The sequence below is a fragment of the Eretmochelys imbricata genome, chromosome 5 (assembly GCF_965152235.1).
Source record: "Eretmochelys imbricata isolate rEreImb1 chromosome 5, rEreImb1.hap1, whole genome shotgun sequence".
NCBI lineage: Eukaryota > Metazoa > Chordata > Testudines > Cheloniidae > Eretmochelys > Eretmochelys imbricata.
Genome location: NC_135576.1, coordinates 126,331,342 through 126,350,287, shown reverse-complemented (window position 1 = coordinate 126,350,287; position 18,946 = coordinate 126,331,342). Strand labels below are relative to the sequence as shown.

General features: G+C 42.7%; 1 protein-coding gene across 4 annotated transcripts in view; it reads right to left on the bottom strand.

Moving 5' to 3' along the window:
- RNF38 (ring finger protein 38) overlaps positions 1 to 18,946 on the bottom strand; it is a 192,979-nt gene that overhangs the window by 24,411 nt on the left and 149,622 nt on the right. For all 4 annotated transcript variants that reach the window (XM_077817838.1, XM_077817842.1, XM_077817840.1 and 1 more), the window contains 3 exons: positions 17,245 to 17,412; positions 5,621 to 5,791; positions 1,857 to 2,018 (listed from right to left, as the gene is read on the bottom strand). In XM_077817838.1, the coding sequence (XP_077673964.1) occupies positions 1,857 to 2,018; positions 5,621 to 5,791; positions 17,245 to 17,412 (501 nt within the window). The remainder of the gene's footprint in view (positions 1 to 1,856; positions 2,019 to 5,620; positions 5,792 to 17,244; positions 17,413 to 18,946) is intronic.

The following is an 18,946-nucleotide window of genomic DNA, read 5'->3' as shown; positions in this document are numbered from 1 at the left end:
ATGCATACCAGAAAATCAGAAATGGAGCCATTCACCATTGACTAATTACTTTTTAATACTTCATTTTCTTTTCTATTTCACATAAATAGCATCAAACTTTAACTTTTCAATAAATCAGTATGAAAAATACTGGATAAATTTTAACATTTAGGAGTCATTTATCATTTTTCATAAAGCTTCAAAGATTACTCTTCCCTGTCCCAAATAGTACAAATTAACAAATCTAAAGTCTCATGGAGAACCGATATTTCTATAAATTTGCTAACCGAAAAACACTCATCCTGCTCCTATCCCTCCTCAACTTTTAAAAGCTGAACTTTGTACTTGAGAAAACCCTATTTCCCACCAACAAACATAGTAGCATGTAGCATGGGCAACAGGGTGGAGTAAATTAAATCAAGGCACTATAGGTAAAAAAGATACTGAAAATGAAGGCCCTGATGCTGCAAACACTTACAAAAATATGTAACTTTAATGAATAGTTCTTTGACCTCAATGAAACTACTTATGTGCTTAAAGATAAATATGTGCAGACGTGGTTGCAGGATCTGGAGTTAAAATTGTGTTTTTATTAAAATGTTATTTCAAAACAAAACTGCTCAGTGCTAACAGTGAAAAATTATTTACACTTTCAATACATTAACAAAGTGATAGTGAACGTTTTATACACAAAGGCCAAACTTTCAGAATTAGTACAATTAGGCTACTAAGCCCATTTTAGGCACCCAAGAGCAAGGTTTTCAAAAGCATCTACGTGACTTAAGAACACAATTCCGATTGACTTCAGACTACAAACACTGACAGGAGTATAACTTCGCCAAAACATTTCAGCTTTCTTAACTACTGGATGTTCAACGTATTGGAAGATGGGAGTGGTTGTGAATGTAGCATGGACTATTTGCTTATCAATTTAGTGTTTGACTTGGTCTCAGAATAAAGATATTAACGAGGCCATGGACTTGCCTTTTTCTGTATAGGTAAGCATTTTAAGCGCAAAATTTCTTAGCAGAAAAAAAATCTTTAAAGAATTTCAGATTTTACCTAAACCAGAAAACTAAACAAACAAGCATAAGATGACTGACAGCAGCAATTCAAGAGGATAAAATGGGAAGTAATGAACTAGCAACATGATTTAACTTAAAAATGTTTTTTGTCCACCCTGCTGTGGAACATGTCCATACCCAACTCAACCAATTAGGGCATGTCTTCACTGCAGCTGGGAGTGTGCTTGCCAGCTCAGGCAGATAGACACATACTAGTTCTACTTGAACTAATAGGCTAAAAACAGCAGTGTAACCATGGCAGCATACGCAACAGCTCAGGTTAACCATCAGAGTACAAATCCATCTGGAGCAACTGGGTACATACTCAGGCACTGAGTTCAAGCCGTTGCCCAGACTACCCTGCACTAACTGCACTGCTATTTTAAGCATGTTAGCATGTGTCTACCTACCTGAGCCGGGAAGCACACTCCCAACTGCAGTGCAGATATACCCTAAGTGTCATAAAAATTCATTACAAAACAAGTGCAGCATTTCAACACTATGGTTGTGTAGCAGAAGTAGCAGATTGTGCTGGAACAGAAAACCTTTTCTAAGCAACTGGCATGACAGGCTCTCTACAGGTAATGTTTATCAGAAACCATTAAATGATGTCACTAGTACATTACCTTTGACTTGTTTAGACATGGAGATTAAACAAATTTCATTATGCAGTGACAGCCTCTAACAAAATTCTACCCAATAATCCGATTTTTAAATAAAATAGTTGTGATGTACAATAACAACCATGCCAGGGTACTGATGAATTGAGAAGCATAGCATGAGGAAGAGGGAAGTGCTGAAAGCAATACTTACTACTCCAAAGGACACCTCCTGGTGTAAAGGGTCGTGCGTTAAGAACTGGAGAGGGGCTGAGGGAGTCAGTGTTGGTGGATGGGCTGAGGGAGGATAGGTAAAACCTCCTACTGGAAGGTGTTCTCCAAGCAGTTCTACTTCGTTCTCTATCCTTTGAAGTGGCTAAGAAGAAATAGTGTTTGCTGTATTTAGGATAGTTAATTTTTCCCCACAGATGAGACAAGGTTACAGCTTTGTGCTCCCCGGTTGCTGTCATCTTTTTACAGAATAAAGAGAACTGATTGGATCCATGGCTTCTGTCCTCAACACTAGTGGAAAAACAACCATTTCTCTATCCCCCAAGAGGTTAAATAAGGATCCAGTACCGAGGTTCGCAAACTTTTCTTATGGTGTACCCCCTTTTCAGATCTACCAAATGCCCATGTACCCCACCCTTCTCATCACTGATACTTTGTGCGTTCTTCTTAACGCTACCTGTCTTTAGCCATCTGTCCATATTTCACTGTTACGTGCAGATATAGTGCAATGTATACAACTGAAAAAAACTAAGTTCTGAGCTCAGTTAGATTGCACAGTTGCTGGGCAAACGTACGGTGAGTGGAGGTGAGGACTTTGTATGTCAGCGTCTCTGTATCTGTGTTCTCATAGGTACATCTTGAAGTAAATTAACTATCATATTTTATATAACAAATTCCAAGAGTTTTAAGCTTTGTCTGAGTAGCCTATTATGAAAATGCAAAAAATAAAATTAATAAAACCCACCATTACACAATTTCTCCCATGTACCCTCTCCTCCAAGATGTCTCACGTACCTGCAGTTTGGGAACCCCTGATCTAGTACATAGTAACATTTCCCAGTTAGTCACACTCAGAAGCCAGGACATTTTCAAACTGGCAATTAACCATGGAAGTTACTATAATTGCCTAAGAATATGAGTAGCAGACTGCTCTCCTCATGCACTAGAATGAAACTAGCTGTGAAACGTCAAATGAAAGACGTTTAGCAAGAGGCTCCAAGTTCTTTTGTCCTTCTGGCCACAGTCTATAGCAATGGTTCTCAACCGCGGCACAATCAGCACACAGCTGCGGCCCATGTCACATCCTCAGGGTCATAGAAGTAGTATATATATTGCATGGATTTGGCACACAACACAGACAGCTGCATACGCAGCCCACAATGGTAAACAGGTTGAGAGGCCCTGGTCTATAGTAAAAAATAACCCCTTGAAATCAGCAACCAGAGATGATCACCAAGGTACATAGGAAATCACAAGGGTACACAGAAATACACAAACATTTCAGTCAATGCAAGTTCCTCAATAAAATATTCCACTGCAGTAAAGGACTTAGAGTGGATAGATGGTCAGGATGCGAGCTTGGAACTCAGAGGAGACCCATGCTCAGTTGTTTGCTCCAGAGACCCTGTGTGCCCTGGAGGAAAGTCGCTGTCTCCATGTCCTTGGCTCCCTATCTATAAAATGGGAATAACTGCACTTCCCCTACCTCATGGGAAAGCTGTGAAAATAAATACACTGAAGAGTGGGAGGCACTGTGGGAGCCAGGTATGTATCTAAAACAAACAGATTTTAAGTAAAATCACTACTGGAATCCAGGAATACTTTAATAATGGTCCTCTGAATCAGTCGGCTACATATTGGTGGGCAGTATCTTAACTGCCTACTCCTTTAGTACAAAGAAGGGCCTATTCCACAGATTATCTCGAAAATGGTGCCAGTTCTCTACTATTTCCTTATAGAATCCATTATCTACATATATCTAGGTGCCTTCAGCTTCCGCTATGTGCCTGAGCAAGTTAAAAATGTTTCCTATGGGAAAGCTCATTGTTTGCACGTGAAGAAAGAACCGTTATCCTCCCTCCACGCCTCCTCCACCAAACCCCATTCCCCCTGCCACTAAAACGCAGGGTATGGACACACTGTACTGAGCTTCTGCCTTGTCTTGGTTGCTTTCACAGCCATGTCAATCTTGTATCGCTTTTACATAAGGCATGTTAAAAACACTCCCTTTACCTACTGAGAAAGAGATCACCTGTTAAATAAGAGGCTTCCACTCCCCTCTTGCACTTGGGCACAAAAATCCTCCCTTGGGGTGCCCAGGTTATTAAACCCAATGAATGTATACAAGTTCTAGTCAGCAATCCTCACAATAGTGAGCTTTGTTTGTGACACCATTTCATTAGAAAGACACTAATATTAGCCCAGCAACTATACTGTGCTGCATTTAACCTCAGAGGCCAGTCAATTATCTGCCTATAAAAGGGAAATAAATCTGCTTCGGTGGGTCTCTCTTTGGCAGCAACAGCAAAGTAAAGGACCATAAGTGAAACAGTCAAGAGTAGGAGGCACCCCTTACTTTACCCATCCCCTCACAAACATTCTGGTAATAAATTCAACAGATTTTCAGTTCTGTTTTAAATTATTTCCGGGCAGAGAAGCAGCAGCAGCATAAGTTCCAGCCCAAAAGACAATTTTAGGAAGAATTCATAAATAGTGCATAGCAGCGGATGAGGCTAGATATGCTAATCTAAAGGGTTGCTATAGTATATATTACTTCTATTAAGAAAGGTCACCCCAATGATCAGATCAATCTTGGTCTCAACATTTTTAAAATTCTTAATCCCCTACTGTCTCACTAACTGCCCCTTTATTTCCTGGTTGCAGGTAGATAGCTCCACCCACTTCACGAAACACAGCAGAGGAAACCACTGTGTGGAAACAAAAGGAATGGGAAATTCTGTCCCCTGTTCTGCTGAACAAAACTTTACACTGTAGGCATTTCTATGGCACTCATCATTGTAACCCTGTGGGCATGGCATAGGAGCTGTCAACCCCCACCATACTGGAGTCACCTGATCTAAGTGTAACACCACACCTGACTCAGAGGTTCAGCCATCAGGGGCATGCACAGGCCTGAGTACTTAATCATACTGAAACTTCTCTTTTGTATTTATGTATTAATAAAATATTGGCATCTTCTAAAGTGCCAGCCAAACAAACCTTTAGGAGGATATAGATGCCTGTCCACCATCTCCAAAGAGTTAATAAACGGGGATTATGAAGTCTCACTTTTCGTTAGGTGAAATATGTAAAATAAGGTCACCTACTTGCCACTTCTGTATGGACCCCTATCACGGAGCTGTTACCCGCTCCACTAAGCTTTCCCTGAGTGGAAGGGCTCCATAACCATACCCAAAAAATATCTAGGTTCTCTGGAATGCATTTTCAAGGACACAAGGCACTATGCTTTTCTCCTTTGTTCTGTCGAAATTAGCAATTTAAAAAATCTGTCTAGGGTAACTGGATGGGGGCATGGAGAGGAGAAAGGGAAAATTCCTCCTCACATTCTCCTATTTCTTTCTAGGTAGCAACCTGTGATTTTGTTCCGCCAAGACCACTGCTCGACTTAGACTTTCTCTTCTGCGCCCAGGAGAGAAAAAACAACTGCAGAAGCAGTAGGAAATCTATGAAAAAGGTGAACATTATTTTAGGCTCTCCTGACAGGAGTAAAGGAGGAACAAGAGAGTACGTGGCCTGGGAAATACTAATAAGACAAAGGTGATTGCAATTTCTTGTATCTAAGATTCTTATGGGCCATGGACTTTTGCTTGGGAAGCTCTCCCATTGCATCAAAAACCTGTAAGAGTTACTGCGTGTCAGATGCACTCACTTTCCCCTACCATAAAGCCAGCTGAATGATAACAGCAAATAGTCTAGGAAAGTTAGTTAGTAAAATATGATACATACCGACCGTGACTGTTGTGTTTGGAAGGGAACGAACTGGCCTGGCGGTGGCAGGTGAGGAGGATGGTGTGGAGAGAGGTGAGGAGGATGCAAAAGAAATGGATCACTAGAAATAAGGGGTGGAAACGCTGCGTATGGCACTGGTAAGTGTTGGACTGAGCATGCCTGAAGCATCTGTAAAAGAAAAGAAGAGACCATTTACAATTTTACAATTCTGCTTCTAACCTGAATATTCCTTTAATTTACAGTAGTTTCGTTGTTCACTAGAAGTGGCATTCAAAGGAAATGTACCACTTGCCTCAGAATGCATTGATTTTTTATATAACCCTAATGTGGTAAAAGAGGTACTTCCACTCAAGAACTGAGATTTATTTCAGAGCTTTGATATCACAGGCAAAACCTGAAAGGTGCTGAGTACCCTTAATTTCAGATGAAGATAAGGAGTTGAAGGTGCTCCGCATCTTGCAGGATCAGACAGGACTTCTGACTGAAATACAAGAAGGGGTAGGGGTTACTTACCCCAGTAGCGTCTATCTCCATGCGTGTTGCCTCCTCAGAACCACATGCCTAACTACATGGTTACACAACAATTTTAAGGGACAGACAAGATGGGTGAAGTAATATCTTTTATTAGACCAACTTTTCTGTTGGTGAAAGAGAAACTTTCGAGCTTACAGAGAGCTTCTCATCAGGTCACTTGAAGAAGAGCTCTGTGTAAGCTCGAAAGCTTGTTTTTCTCACCAGCAGAAGTTGGTCCCATAGAAGGTATTACTTCACTCAAATACCCTGGGATCAACACAGCTATAACAGTTAAGCAGCAACTTGTCTCAAGTTCTAGGTATAAATATTCCAACCCCAAGCATTGCTCAGTTCTTCTCTACCTCTAGAATCCTTAACTTCTGAAGCATAGGAGAGGAAAATGTCATTGTGGCTCTGTGGAGGTAAGAAACCCTAAGCTCTGTAAAAGGTAGCCCCTCTTCTCTCCTTTGAAATTGCCTGTCCAGGGCATGCTAGAGGACACTATGCTCTCAGGAGAAGGGCAGCAGGTTGAGGAAAGGAAAACATTTCATGGGATTTAAATTTGAAAAAGTTTAACCAGCTCTACAGTTCATCTTAAAATGGAAAAACGAATAGTCCGAAGTTTTCCTTTTCCCCTGAATTTTTCAGACCGTTATCAGGAGGTGGGCTAAGGAGCACTGTTAACTGAAAAGCGATCAAAGCACTGCCCCCTCCCAAAACAAGCATCTGGTCTGGACACAGGATTGAGGGAATCCCTATTTGTGAAGGCGTGGAATGAATTTCAGAGAGGAATCCCATAAGGTTTCTGTTAAGGGCATATTGTGGGTACTTGCCACTGAAGCAGCCACACTCCCTAGTGAATGAGCCCTGGGAAATCAGATACAAGATGTAGGCCAGCTTCTAACAGGAGCACATGCACAGTCTTATGCATTTAAGACAGCCCTTCAGTTGAGATGGCCTGATCTTTAGCTTTCCAGAGGCCACGGACTGCTAGGCTTCCTAAGGAGGGACAGAAATTTTGATATCCACGGGAAGTGACTTCACTTCCCTCAGTATGGCTATGGGGCTTTGGAAAAATATGGGCCTTGAGACAGACATGAAGATTACACAGGGTAGGACAACCATCAGAATTCAGCTCCAAGACTCTCCTGGTTGAGCAGACAGTCCTAAGACAAGGGGAAAAGGGGTAGAGAGAGCAAGGTCCTATGGACTCAGAAAGACTCTTGGTAGTTTTAGTGGAAACCAAATTCAAGTCACAGGAATCAGAAGGCTTCCAGATGGGAAGCGTCATGACTGTAAAATCCTTTAACTTGTTACGCCAGGGAATGGAAAAAGCCACCCCTTTCTTAGAAACATTGTTTGCAGAAATAGCCATAACTAAAGTCATAACTAACAGGTTTCAGAGTAGCAGCCGTGTTAGTCTGTATCCGCAAAAAGAAAAGGAGTACTTGTGGCACCTTAGAGACTACAATTTATTTGAGCATAAGCTTTCGTGAGCTACAGCTCACTTCATCGGATGCATCCGATGCTCAAATAAATGCTCAAATAAATTTGGTAGTCTCTAAGGTGCCACAAGTACTCCTGTTCTTAAGTCATAACTGTTGCCAAGACATCAAAGAAGAGGAAGTCTCTTCAACACCAATTGCACTTAGAAGCATAACACTTCCTAGTGAAAGGGGTCCTGGACTCTTCACACTCCAACAGAAGAAAGTAACCTTGACCTAGAAACCCGTCATGTTGTCAAGTGAAGCAGTTTGAGCGCTGGGTACAAAATCCAGTCTTTCTGCTGGAAGAAGCATTGTCCCAGAGGAAAGACGATCGGTGGTTAGGGACCAGGGCAACAGTCTGGGACTTCAGAAATGTACAGGAAGCAGACTTCCTGCATGACCTTGGGCATGTTACTTAGCATCTCTGTGGCTCAGTTCCCCATCTGCACAATGGGGATGATCGTACTACCCTACTTCACAGAAGTACTGTGAGGATAAATACATTCAAGATTTGAGGTGCTCTGCTGTTATGTTAACGGAGGCCATTGTCAGAAAGAAGAAAACTGCAATAAAATCAAACTAGGAAGTTTTTAAAACTACCAAAAAAACCCTTCTACTTTTACATACAATTTTTACAACATTTTATGAATGCTCTAGATGGCAGAGAGAGGAACTGAGGGACAGCTTGAAAGGGATGCAGTATTCATACCCCTGCACAATAGAATACAAGGCTAAAGGAGCACATATACACCCTGAACTGCCAGCGGCTTTTTAAAAAGGTGCCATGGCAAGACACACAACTCCAGCAGTATGGCTCTGTGCAGGCAAGGTCATGAAGGAGAACCTAAGAATGGGGAAAAGCAGGTTTTCAGTACAGCAGTGAATAAGTGCTGTGCGACTGACAGTTCTGCCTCAATACAAATATGTGCAAAACAAACAGCACTTTGTTTACTGATTAGCAGGGGACTGCTAGAAGGTGCCATGAATCAGTCCCCAATGGCTCAGTACATTGCCGCCAACACACTTCCACCTCTGCAGGCCCAGGAGTCATGTCAACACCCAATACACTGTATATATTGACAATACTGACTCTGCAGGTGGTAAAGAGATGTCGCTTATGAGCAAATGCCAGTACTGGAGGTGTAATCAACCTCACTCTATTACTACTACTAATTATTTGTATTACCATAGTGCTCAGAAGCCCTCATCAATGACCAGGACCTCTTTATGCTAGGTGCTGTACAAACACAGAAGAGACAAGTCCCTGCCCCAAGGAGCTTACAATCTATGTATAAGATAAGAAACAGATGGCTAGGGACAGAGGAGTACAAGTGAACATGAGACAATAGTGGTCAGCATGATGGGAAGTGGTCTTTGTACTCTAGCAGCCTAACCTTTGTCAAGTTTTGTGTAGGCATCACTGAGGTCATGACCCACCAAAAATCAATGTTTTACTGGAGGCTGATATACTCCAGAAGATTAGTTTGAGCTTAATTTTGGTTCCCCCTGAAATGTACTATTAACTGTCCTTGACTATTCACCATCATCTACTGCAATGCAATTTACGTGGCAGCCCAAAGCCTTATATTGTGGTAAGAGGTTATTATTCTGCAAATGAAATTTTATTGTATACCATAAATTGAGGATTGGTTCTCTGAATTAACCAAAGATTAATTTATATACTACAACATTAAGTACTATGGTACAACAGTTTGGTGGAGATTCCTGAAGCATATTAAAACAGACTTCAGTGATGACATTTAAATAAATATTAGATACCTACTGCAAGCTTTTAGAAAAGCTCAAACAGAAGTTACAGCCTTGATGCAGGAATTACTGGGTAAAGTTCTATGGCCTAGTCTAACATCCTGTGTAACAAATCATCATAATGGTCCCTTCTGGCCTTAAAACCTATGAATATAGATCTTATCCACACACAACCACTATTATTCACTATTGAGAACAATATCTTGATAGCTTACCTCACAATACACTGAGAAAACATGTCGCTTCAGACTATTTTACTTCATTTTGTGTTATTATATTTACATATTAAAGCTGGAGTGTGTAGTGACCATTACAGGTAAAGATGCTTGGCCATTTCCATTCTAATAGGCCTTTTCCAGTTGCTTATATCTAGGGCCGATGTTTTCCGGCAATGAGAAAATAGTAATTCCGGATTTTTAAAGCTTTTTTAAATTTTAAAGCTGTTTATTTCAGATATGCATTATATTAATACAAAAATATTGTATTGTTGTGGAACACTGAGGACTAGAGCCAGCTCCACAGGAGAGGTGGGGGACAGACATGGGGCACTGAGGGCTAAAGCCAGTTGTGTACTGGGAGGAGGAGGCAGGAGTCAGTGCTGTGCAGGAGAGGTGAGCAGGGGAGAGGCATTGTGGGTGCTGAGGAGAGCAGGTGCGAGTGTTCTTTCCTCTGCAGCATGGCCAGGGAGCCCTGCATTCCGCTGCTGTGCCCTGCCCACCCAGGGGAAGCTCCGTGGCAGTTTTGCTAAGCCCAGGCCTGTCTGAGGAGGGGAGAAGTTGGCAGTGAGTCTCAGCAGCAGCCAGCCCCCAGCCTCTGCCCTGCACTCTGAGGAGCCAGGTGTCTCAGGGACCAGCACCAGGGCTGCCAGATTTCTACTGCATTAATAGCCCAAAATCACTTTAAAAACTAGCCCCAAAGCATCTCACTCAATTTACAGAAACAAGGGGGGGAGGAGTGCTGGAGGGCTGTGTGTGTACTCGGAGGGGTACTGTCGGGGGGGGTCTGCAGGGGGTACCTGAGGCCTCACACTCAAGGTGGGGGGCAGCGTTCTGCTCCCTGTCACAGTGGCAGGGCAACTGGCGCAGGCCCGGGATGTAGTGCCAGCCCATCAGTCACCGCTTCCCTGCGGGGCTCTCCCGCCTCCCCAGGTTAGGGAGCCGGGGCCTGGCCCTGTCACTCCTGCTGGGCAGAAATTCGGGAGGGGAGAAGAGGGCTGACCCTGCATGCCCCACCCAGGCATCACCTCTGCCCTGAGGATGGGTGTCTCTGGGCAGAAATATAGGCACGGGCGTGTGTGTGACCCTGCATGCCCAGCCCACCCTCTGATCTGACGCCCTGTATAATACAGGGCAGAACTTCCCTGAATTACTTCCTATTTGAATTACAGCCCATCTTTTAGAAAAACATCCAATCTTGATTTAAAAATTGCCAGTGATGGAGAATCAACTACGACCCTTGGTAAATTGTTCTGATGGTTAATTACTCTCACCGTTAGAGATGAGAAAGCTACTCACCTTGTGAAGTAACGGAGGTTATTTGAGATAGAAGCCGAGGCAGAAGTGGGAGCATGCATGGGGGACAGACCGACATGTGGAGAAGGTAAGGGTACCACATTTGTCGCGTCCATGGGGGGCTATTAGGATCATTCTGGATCCGTCTTGTTTTATCTTGTGGAGTACACGGGCTAGGAGGGAGGTGGGCAGGAAGGCATACAGGAAGGGGCTCTCCACTTGACGAGGAAGGTGTCACCCAGAGTGTGTCAACCGAGTCCTGCTCTGGAGCAGAACTGGGGGCATTTGGAGTTTTGTGCAGTTGCAAAGAAGTCTATCGTTGGGAACCCCCTCATCTTGAAAATATCTCTGATGACCTGTGTGTTCAGCTCCCATTTGTGATCATAGAATATCAGGGTTGGAAGGGACTTCAGGAGGTCATCTAGTCCAACCCCCTGCTCAAAGCAGGACCAATCCCCAATTAAATCATCCCAGCCAGGGCTTTGTCAAGCCTGACCTTAAAAACCTCTAAGGAAGGAGATTCTACCACCTCCCTAGGTAACGCATTCCAGTGTTTCACCACCCTCCTAGTGAAAAAGTTTTTCCTAATATCCAACTTAAACCTCCCCTACTGCAACTTGAGACCATTACTCCTTGTCCTGTCCTCTTCTACCACTGAGAATAGTCTAGAACCATCCTCTCTGGAACCACCTCTCAGGTAGTTGAAAGCAGCTATCAAATCCCCCCTCATTCTTCTCTTCTGCAGACTAAACAATCCCAGTTCCCTCAGCCTCTCCTCATAAGTCATGTGTTCCAGACCCCTAAATCATTTTTGTTGCCCTTCGCTGGACTCTCTCCAATTTATCCACATCCTTCCTGTAGTGTGGGGCCCAAAACTGGACACAGTACTCCAGATGAGGCCTCACCAATGTTGAATAGAGGGGGACGATCACGTCCCTCGATCTGCTCGCTGTGCCCCTACTTATACATCCCAAAATGCCATTGGCCTTCTTGGCAACAAGGGCACACTGCTGACTCATATCCAGCTTCTCGTCCACTGTCACCCCTAGGTCCTTTTCTGCAGAACTGCTGCCGAGCCATTCGGTCCCTAGTCTGTAGTGGTGCATTGGGTTCTTCTGTCCTAAGTGCAGGACCCTGCACTTATCCTTATTGAACCTCATCAGATTTCTTTTGGCCCAATCCTCCAATTTGTCTAGGTCCCTCTGTATCCTATCCCTGCCCTCCAGCGTATCTACCACTCCTCCTAGTTTAGTATGATCCGCAAATTTGCTGAGAGTGCAATCCACACCATCCTCCAGATCATTTATGAAGATATTGAACAAAACCGGCCCCAGGACCAACCCCTGGGGCACTCCACTTGACACCAGCTGCCAACTAGACATGGAGCCATTGATCACTACCTGTTGAGCCCGACAATCTAGCCAACTTTCTACCCACCTTATAGTGCATTCATCCAGCCCATACTTCTTTAACTTGCTGACAAGAATACTGTGCGAGACCGTTTCAAAAGCTTTGCTGAAGTCAAGAAACAATACATCCACTGTTTTCCCTTCATCCACAGAACCAGTAATCATAGAAGGCGATTAGATTAGTCAGGCATGACCTTCCCTTGGTGAATCCATGCTGACTGTTCCTGATCACTTTCCTCTCATGTAAGTGCTTCAGGATTGATTCTTTGAGGACCTGCTCCATGATTTTTCCAGGGACTGAGGTGAGGCTGACTGGCTTGTAGTTCCCAGGATCCTCCTTCTTCCCTTTTTTAAAGATTGGCACTATATTAGCCTTTTTCCAGTCATCTGGAACTTCCCCCGTTCGCCACGAGTTTTCAAAGATAATGGCCAATGGCTCTGCAATCACAGCCGCGAATTCCTTTAGCACTCTCGGATGCAACGCGTCCGGCCCCATGGACTTGTGCACGTCCAGCTTTTCTAAATAGTCCCTAACCACCTCTTTCTCCACAGAGGGCTGGCCATCTACTCCCCATGCTGTGATGCCCAGCGCAGCAGCCTGGGAGCTGACCTTGTTAGTGAAGACAGAGGCAAAAAAAGCATTGAGTACATGAGCTTTTTCCACATCCTCTGTCACTAGGTTGCCTCCCTCATTCAGCCCACGCTTTCCTTGGCTTTCTTCTTGTTGCCAACATACCTGAAGAAACCCTTCTTGTTACTCTTGACATCTCTTGCTAGCTGCAGCTCCAGGTGCAATTTGGCCCTGCTGATTTCATTCCTACATGCCCGAGCAATATTTTTAGACTCTTCCCTGGTCATATGTCCAACCTTCCACTTCTTGTAAGCTTCTTTTTTATGCTTAAGATCCACTAGGATTTCACCGTTAAGCCAAGCCGGTCGCCTGCCGTATTTACTATTCTTTCGACACATTGGGATGGTTTGTCCCTGTAACCTCAACAGGGATTGCTTGAAATACAGCCAGCTTTCCTGGACTCCTTTCCCCTTCATGTTAGTCCCCCAAGTTAGTGATCTTGACAAAAGGTCCTCTGCCGTGTTGTTCTGGCAGCTATAACATGGACATTGTGTTTGATGCACCATTGCCAAAGACACATGGCTTCCACATATAGGGAGTGTGACTGAGCTCCCCCTTGCCTGTTTATGTAGAACATACTGGCTACATTGTCCGTGAGGATCGGTACCGTTTTGTTTTGGATTAGTGGTAGAAAATGAGAACAGGCATTTTGAACCGCTTGTAGTTCCAGCAGGTTGATATGAAGCTGGGACTCCGCTGGAGACCAGGGGGCCTGTACAGAATGTGTCTGTAGATGTGCCCCCACAGCCGAGGAGGGATGCGTCCATGGTGATGGTGAGCACTGGTGGATTCTGCAGAAACAGCACACCCCTGCAGACGTTGTCTGGATTGGTCCACCACTGCAGGGAGTCCCTGATTGCACTGGGCATGGTGAGGAGTTTGTTTATGCTGTGCCTGTGGGGAGCATAATTTGTCTGTAACCAGGCTTGAAGGCACCGCATGTGTAGCCTTGCATGTTGGACGACAGAGGTTGTGGTGGCCATGTGGCCTAGGAGTTGCAGGCAAGTTCTGGCAGACACCTGCAGGCTGTTCTGCGCTGTTGAGATTAAGGTGGTAGAGTCAGAAAGTGTTTTGTTGGAAGGGAGGCAGTTGCTTTGAGGGAGTTGGGGTTCGCTCCAATGAATTCCAGGCATTGGACAGCTGTTCGAGTGGACTTTTGTAAGCTTATTTAAAGTCCTAAGGAGGTGAAGAGTTTTATCATACGTTGGGTGGTATCTATGGCTGTCTGCAGTGTTGGTGCTTTCACCAGGCAGTCATCCAAGTACGGGAATATCCCCCTCTGCGTAGGTAGGTCACTAGCATGGCGAGTACCAGTACCAGGTTGGCCACCCCGTTCTAGGTCATTGATAGAAATATTAAATAGCATAGGGCAATGAACCGATCCCTGCAGGACTTCACTAGAAACACCACACGCTCTCTATGAGGATTCCCTCTTTGCATTGCATTTTGAGATCTTTCAGTTAGCACACATTAAATGGATTAAAAACTGGCTATGTTAATTTTGCATCATTTTCTTTTTTTTAAAATCAAAATGCCACGTGGTACCAAGTCAAATGCCTTGCAGAAGCTGTCAAACTTTCATTTTCCAGACTGAAAATTTTCCAGATCTCGTCTTTGCCCAAAGGTGATTTTTAAAAAAAATGTATGCGAACACAGTTCTGTCATTTCTTACATGAAGGCAATGAAAAGCCGACTTAACATTTAAAAAAACCAACAACTTTTTTGGGAACAGTTCTAATATCTACAGGTGGAGCTAAAAAGCTGAAATTTGAGACAGACAACACATTGTGATTGTAAGGTGAAAAATCTGTTTTGATTGGTCACAAATATAAGCACTGAGCGAGATCAGTCTTGTGGAAATAATATCATGCTGTCATGTGATTAAAAATTACTGTAATGTATGAGCACAAGAGGGCAGGGCTGAATATGGGCAGACAACTATTTCCTCACATTCATGTTTCCCTGCAAATGTTACATTCTTTTAATATAGCGATTTCACTGAACTGAATACACACGATGAAACTGAGATGTTATCCCCTCGCATGAGCAGATCAAACTATAGTTTATGACTGTTTTGTAGGCAAATTTGTTATGTTTTGAATATAAAATAGTATTGTAACAAAATGTCATGGATAAGGCAGCAATCAGTTTAAGTGAAGATGGTTCCAAACCCATATAATTATCTTCCACCCAATGTGTGCACTGGGACCATAGAGATGCTTCTCCAATCAGATTACACCACTCTGAGCATTTTTCAATTAAAGATTTTCTTCTCTGTGCTCTCCCAGGTCAGATTTTGAAACATTCTGGAGGGTTCCTTGAAAATTAATTCCTCTGCAGTTTTAATTGTAGTAGCTGCTTTCCAACTGCACTTGTCTCTCTTTGTCCTCTGCTGTTTCATGGGTTTTACGAGACTGCATAAAACCCAGAGATGCTTCAATGGGAAGGCAGATAGGTGTGTGCACCTCCAATCAGTTGCTCCTTAGCAGCTCTTAAAACTGTGACTTAATTTATATAGACAGGAGAGTTCTCCCCTCTGCTTCTCTGGCACTCTGACCATGTAACAGATTACCTAAATTTTGACAGCTCCCACTCCCTGCATAGGATTGAGGTGCCGCAGCAAAGAAACAACTATGAAGACGAAGTGCTACCAACAGGCATCTGAAAACTACAGAATGCCAGAAAGCTGAAGAAGATATCCAATGGGGAGTGAATGGGGTCTGGATAAAGTGAATTAAAACTGCTGTCCCTGGTCCATCAACTTAGATGCATCAGCAGCTTCTGAAATAGATTGCTCTGGCAGCGTAAAGGGTCTTGAAATAGCTGTGAATGTAATTTACAATGTAGAGTGTCTTTAGTGTAAATGAGAATCAAAACCATAATATTTTACAAATTATATGAGCAATTTTCACTGCTCAAACAGCCCCTGAAGCACACAGGAGCTGGAAAGGGAATGAATATTCTGTTTGAAAAGGAAGAAAAAAAAAGTAATACTGGTGTGAATTGGGGCTGTCAACGTTCATATGTTAAAAAAATGTTGCAAAATGGACTGATATGCTTCTGCATATACACTTCATAAAAATATTACATATACAAAGATTTATTTATGCATTGTTAAAGTTGAGAAATCAACGCTGAAGTCAGGAAAGCGCTTTACTCAGGAAATTAAGGTTCTTAACACTATGTTAGTTCACACCTTAAACCACGACGTTTAAGTCACCCCATTTTCATAACTTCTAGAAGTGCGAAACAAAGCAAAGTTAACTGTAGAAAAAAAAATGAATCAGTACAGAAGTGGGGGCTAGAGAAGCGCTCAGTAGTGTGACTGGTACAGAAGAATTGGTACTGAGAGCAACGCAGCCCTTATAATGCAGCCCTGCACACACAAAGGTGTCTTTCCACTCTATATGTCCCAAATGATTACTGGGGTGTAGACACAACGTATGGTTACTTTCCATTATCATCTTATTTAAAACACACATGAAGAGGCAGTTTTCTGGATTGTGTGAGCTCCTCAGGGCGGCATCTACTTAATTTGTTACTTGTACAGTACTGAGTGCACTGTCAGCACTTACATAATGATATTTCTCTCTCTGACAGCAAGATTGTATGCATGTAACGTAGCTGGATGGTATTATCCCCATCTGGTATTTGGATGAACTCTTCGTACCATTTCAGGTCTGAGACAGGAAAGAGTTATCCCGGCAATTCAGTTATTCTGCTCCCAGCAATGTGGGAGATACAGGGTTATTAGATAAACAAGGATGCTTTGACAGTTTCTTTGTTAATGTGTTTCCAAATAATTGAGATCTCTTTTGGCCTGTCTTAGTCTTTTTTTTTAAATCTTGCTAATATTTACACAAATTATTGATTTTAGAGATGTAGCTGGAAGGGCTGATTTTGTATATGCACGCACACCCTCTGAGGGGAGGGGGCCTCTTACACCCTGTCAATTATTTTAGGGGGCTTCCTACTATTCGATTAACTTTAAAAACCCTTTCCTCCAAATTTCTGAACTTGTTTTGTGAAGCTATGGATGAGTGTCCAGAGACTGGAGCTAGTTCTGACTTTAGTTAAAACATGCTAATATAAGAATACTACACCACTATGAAAAAAAGTACATAAGCATAAAACACGCAACCTTACATCAAGCTAAAAGGTCTGCTTATACACCCACACTTTGCCCCAGTGACGAGTGGATTTCTCTGATGCAAACTGAAAAACCAGATTAGCTGTGAAGCTCCAGGCTGCCCACCCCACACACTGGAGATGAAAGCTTGGGTCATTAGATAAACCTACTTACTGGAGGAGGCACACTGCAGACGGGAAGGTGCTGTCCACTGAAAACCACAGAACATCCTGGGACCTGCTGTGTGTTACAAGCTGGTATGTGCTGGCCTGTGCAGAGCGGAATCCCATGTGGTGCTACCGTTGTTACTGTGTAGGAGACAGGGACTGTGCCCTGGTGGATCTGCATTGAAACAAACAATTTTCAGTAATTTTGTTACTTTACACAATTCAGAGGGTTCTGAACAGTTATGGCTTGCCATTTAAAAATGGCAAACTTTCACCTAAATACCAGAAAAATCACATTTTACACTGAGGGTATAAAAGAAAGTTACAAACCTGTAATTCCTGTTCTTAAAAAATATCCTCCTCAACAGATTATTGCGCTTACATCAGTGCTTCCTGAACAATGCCAGGGAGGGGACTCTCAACTCAAAACATTAAATCCTCCAAGACACAAACAGTATATCTCAGGTTCTGTAGGGCCCCTTCATGTGTTCAGATTAGTTCCTTTCAAAAAGGAGGCAGAAACTCCGACATAAAACCAAATTAAAATCAGAAGGAAAAATGTACAAGTAGCTAAACAATCTTCCAAACTCTGATGGGAAGAGTGGCTAAATGATTTTCCACAGAGATATTGAAGAAAAAAAATGCAGATAATTTTTTTTCTCCCAAGATAACCATCTCTGCATATTCCCACTCTAAGGTGAAAGCTCAAGCGATGTCTAAAATAAACGTAACAGAACAGTGGATAAAACCAAAGGCTAATTTAAAAGCTGGAAAGGGAAAGGTTACATTCCTGTAATTGTGGTGCTTTGAGGTAACTGCCAATAAGGACCCACACTCCTGGTCTGAAAATGCCCAGGGCTAGGAATCAGCAACATCTACTAGAACTCAACATTCAAACCCGAGGGTCTAAAAGACAGAGGGCCCCAACCACTGCTTGGTTTCTTACACTATATCAGAAATCTCCAGTAAAGACTCCAAAGAATTAGAGACAAGGAGTGCGGACCATAAAAGGCAATTATCTTGAAAAACCCCTCTTCTTCCTTCATGAATTGCTTGTCTGGATCCCACTCTTGGGGAATTAACAAGCAGGAACAAACCAGTACACAGGTGGAAATAAATATAAATTAGGGCTGTCAAATTATTTAAAAAATAAATTGCGATTAATTGCAAGATTAAAAAAATAATCCCAATTAATCCCAGTTTTAATCACAATGTTAAACAACAACAGAATACCATTTAAATATTTTTGGATGTTTTCTACATTTTCCAAATATATTGATTTCAATCACAACACAGAATACAAGTACAGTGCTCACTTTATATTATTTTTTATTACAAATATTTGCACTGTAAAAAAGAAATAAGAAATAGTATTTTTCAGTTCATCTCATACAAGTACAGTAGTGAAATCTCTATCAAGACAGTGCAACTTACAAATGTAGAATTTTTTTTTAACATAACTGAACTCAACAACAAATCACTGTAAAACTTCAGAGCCTACAAGTCCACTCAGTGCTATTTCTTGTTCAGCTAATTACTAAGACAAACAAGTCTGTTTACATTTACGGAAAATAGTGCTGCCTACTTCTTATTTACATCACCTGAAAGTGAGAACAGGCTTTCACATAGCACTCTTGTAGCCAGCGTTGCAAGGTATTTACATGCCAGATATGCTAAACATTTGTATGCCCTTTCATGCTTCATTAGCA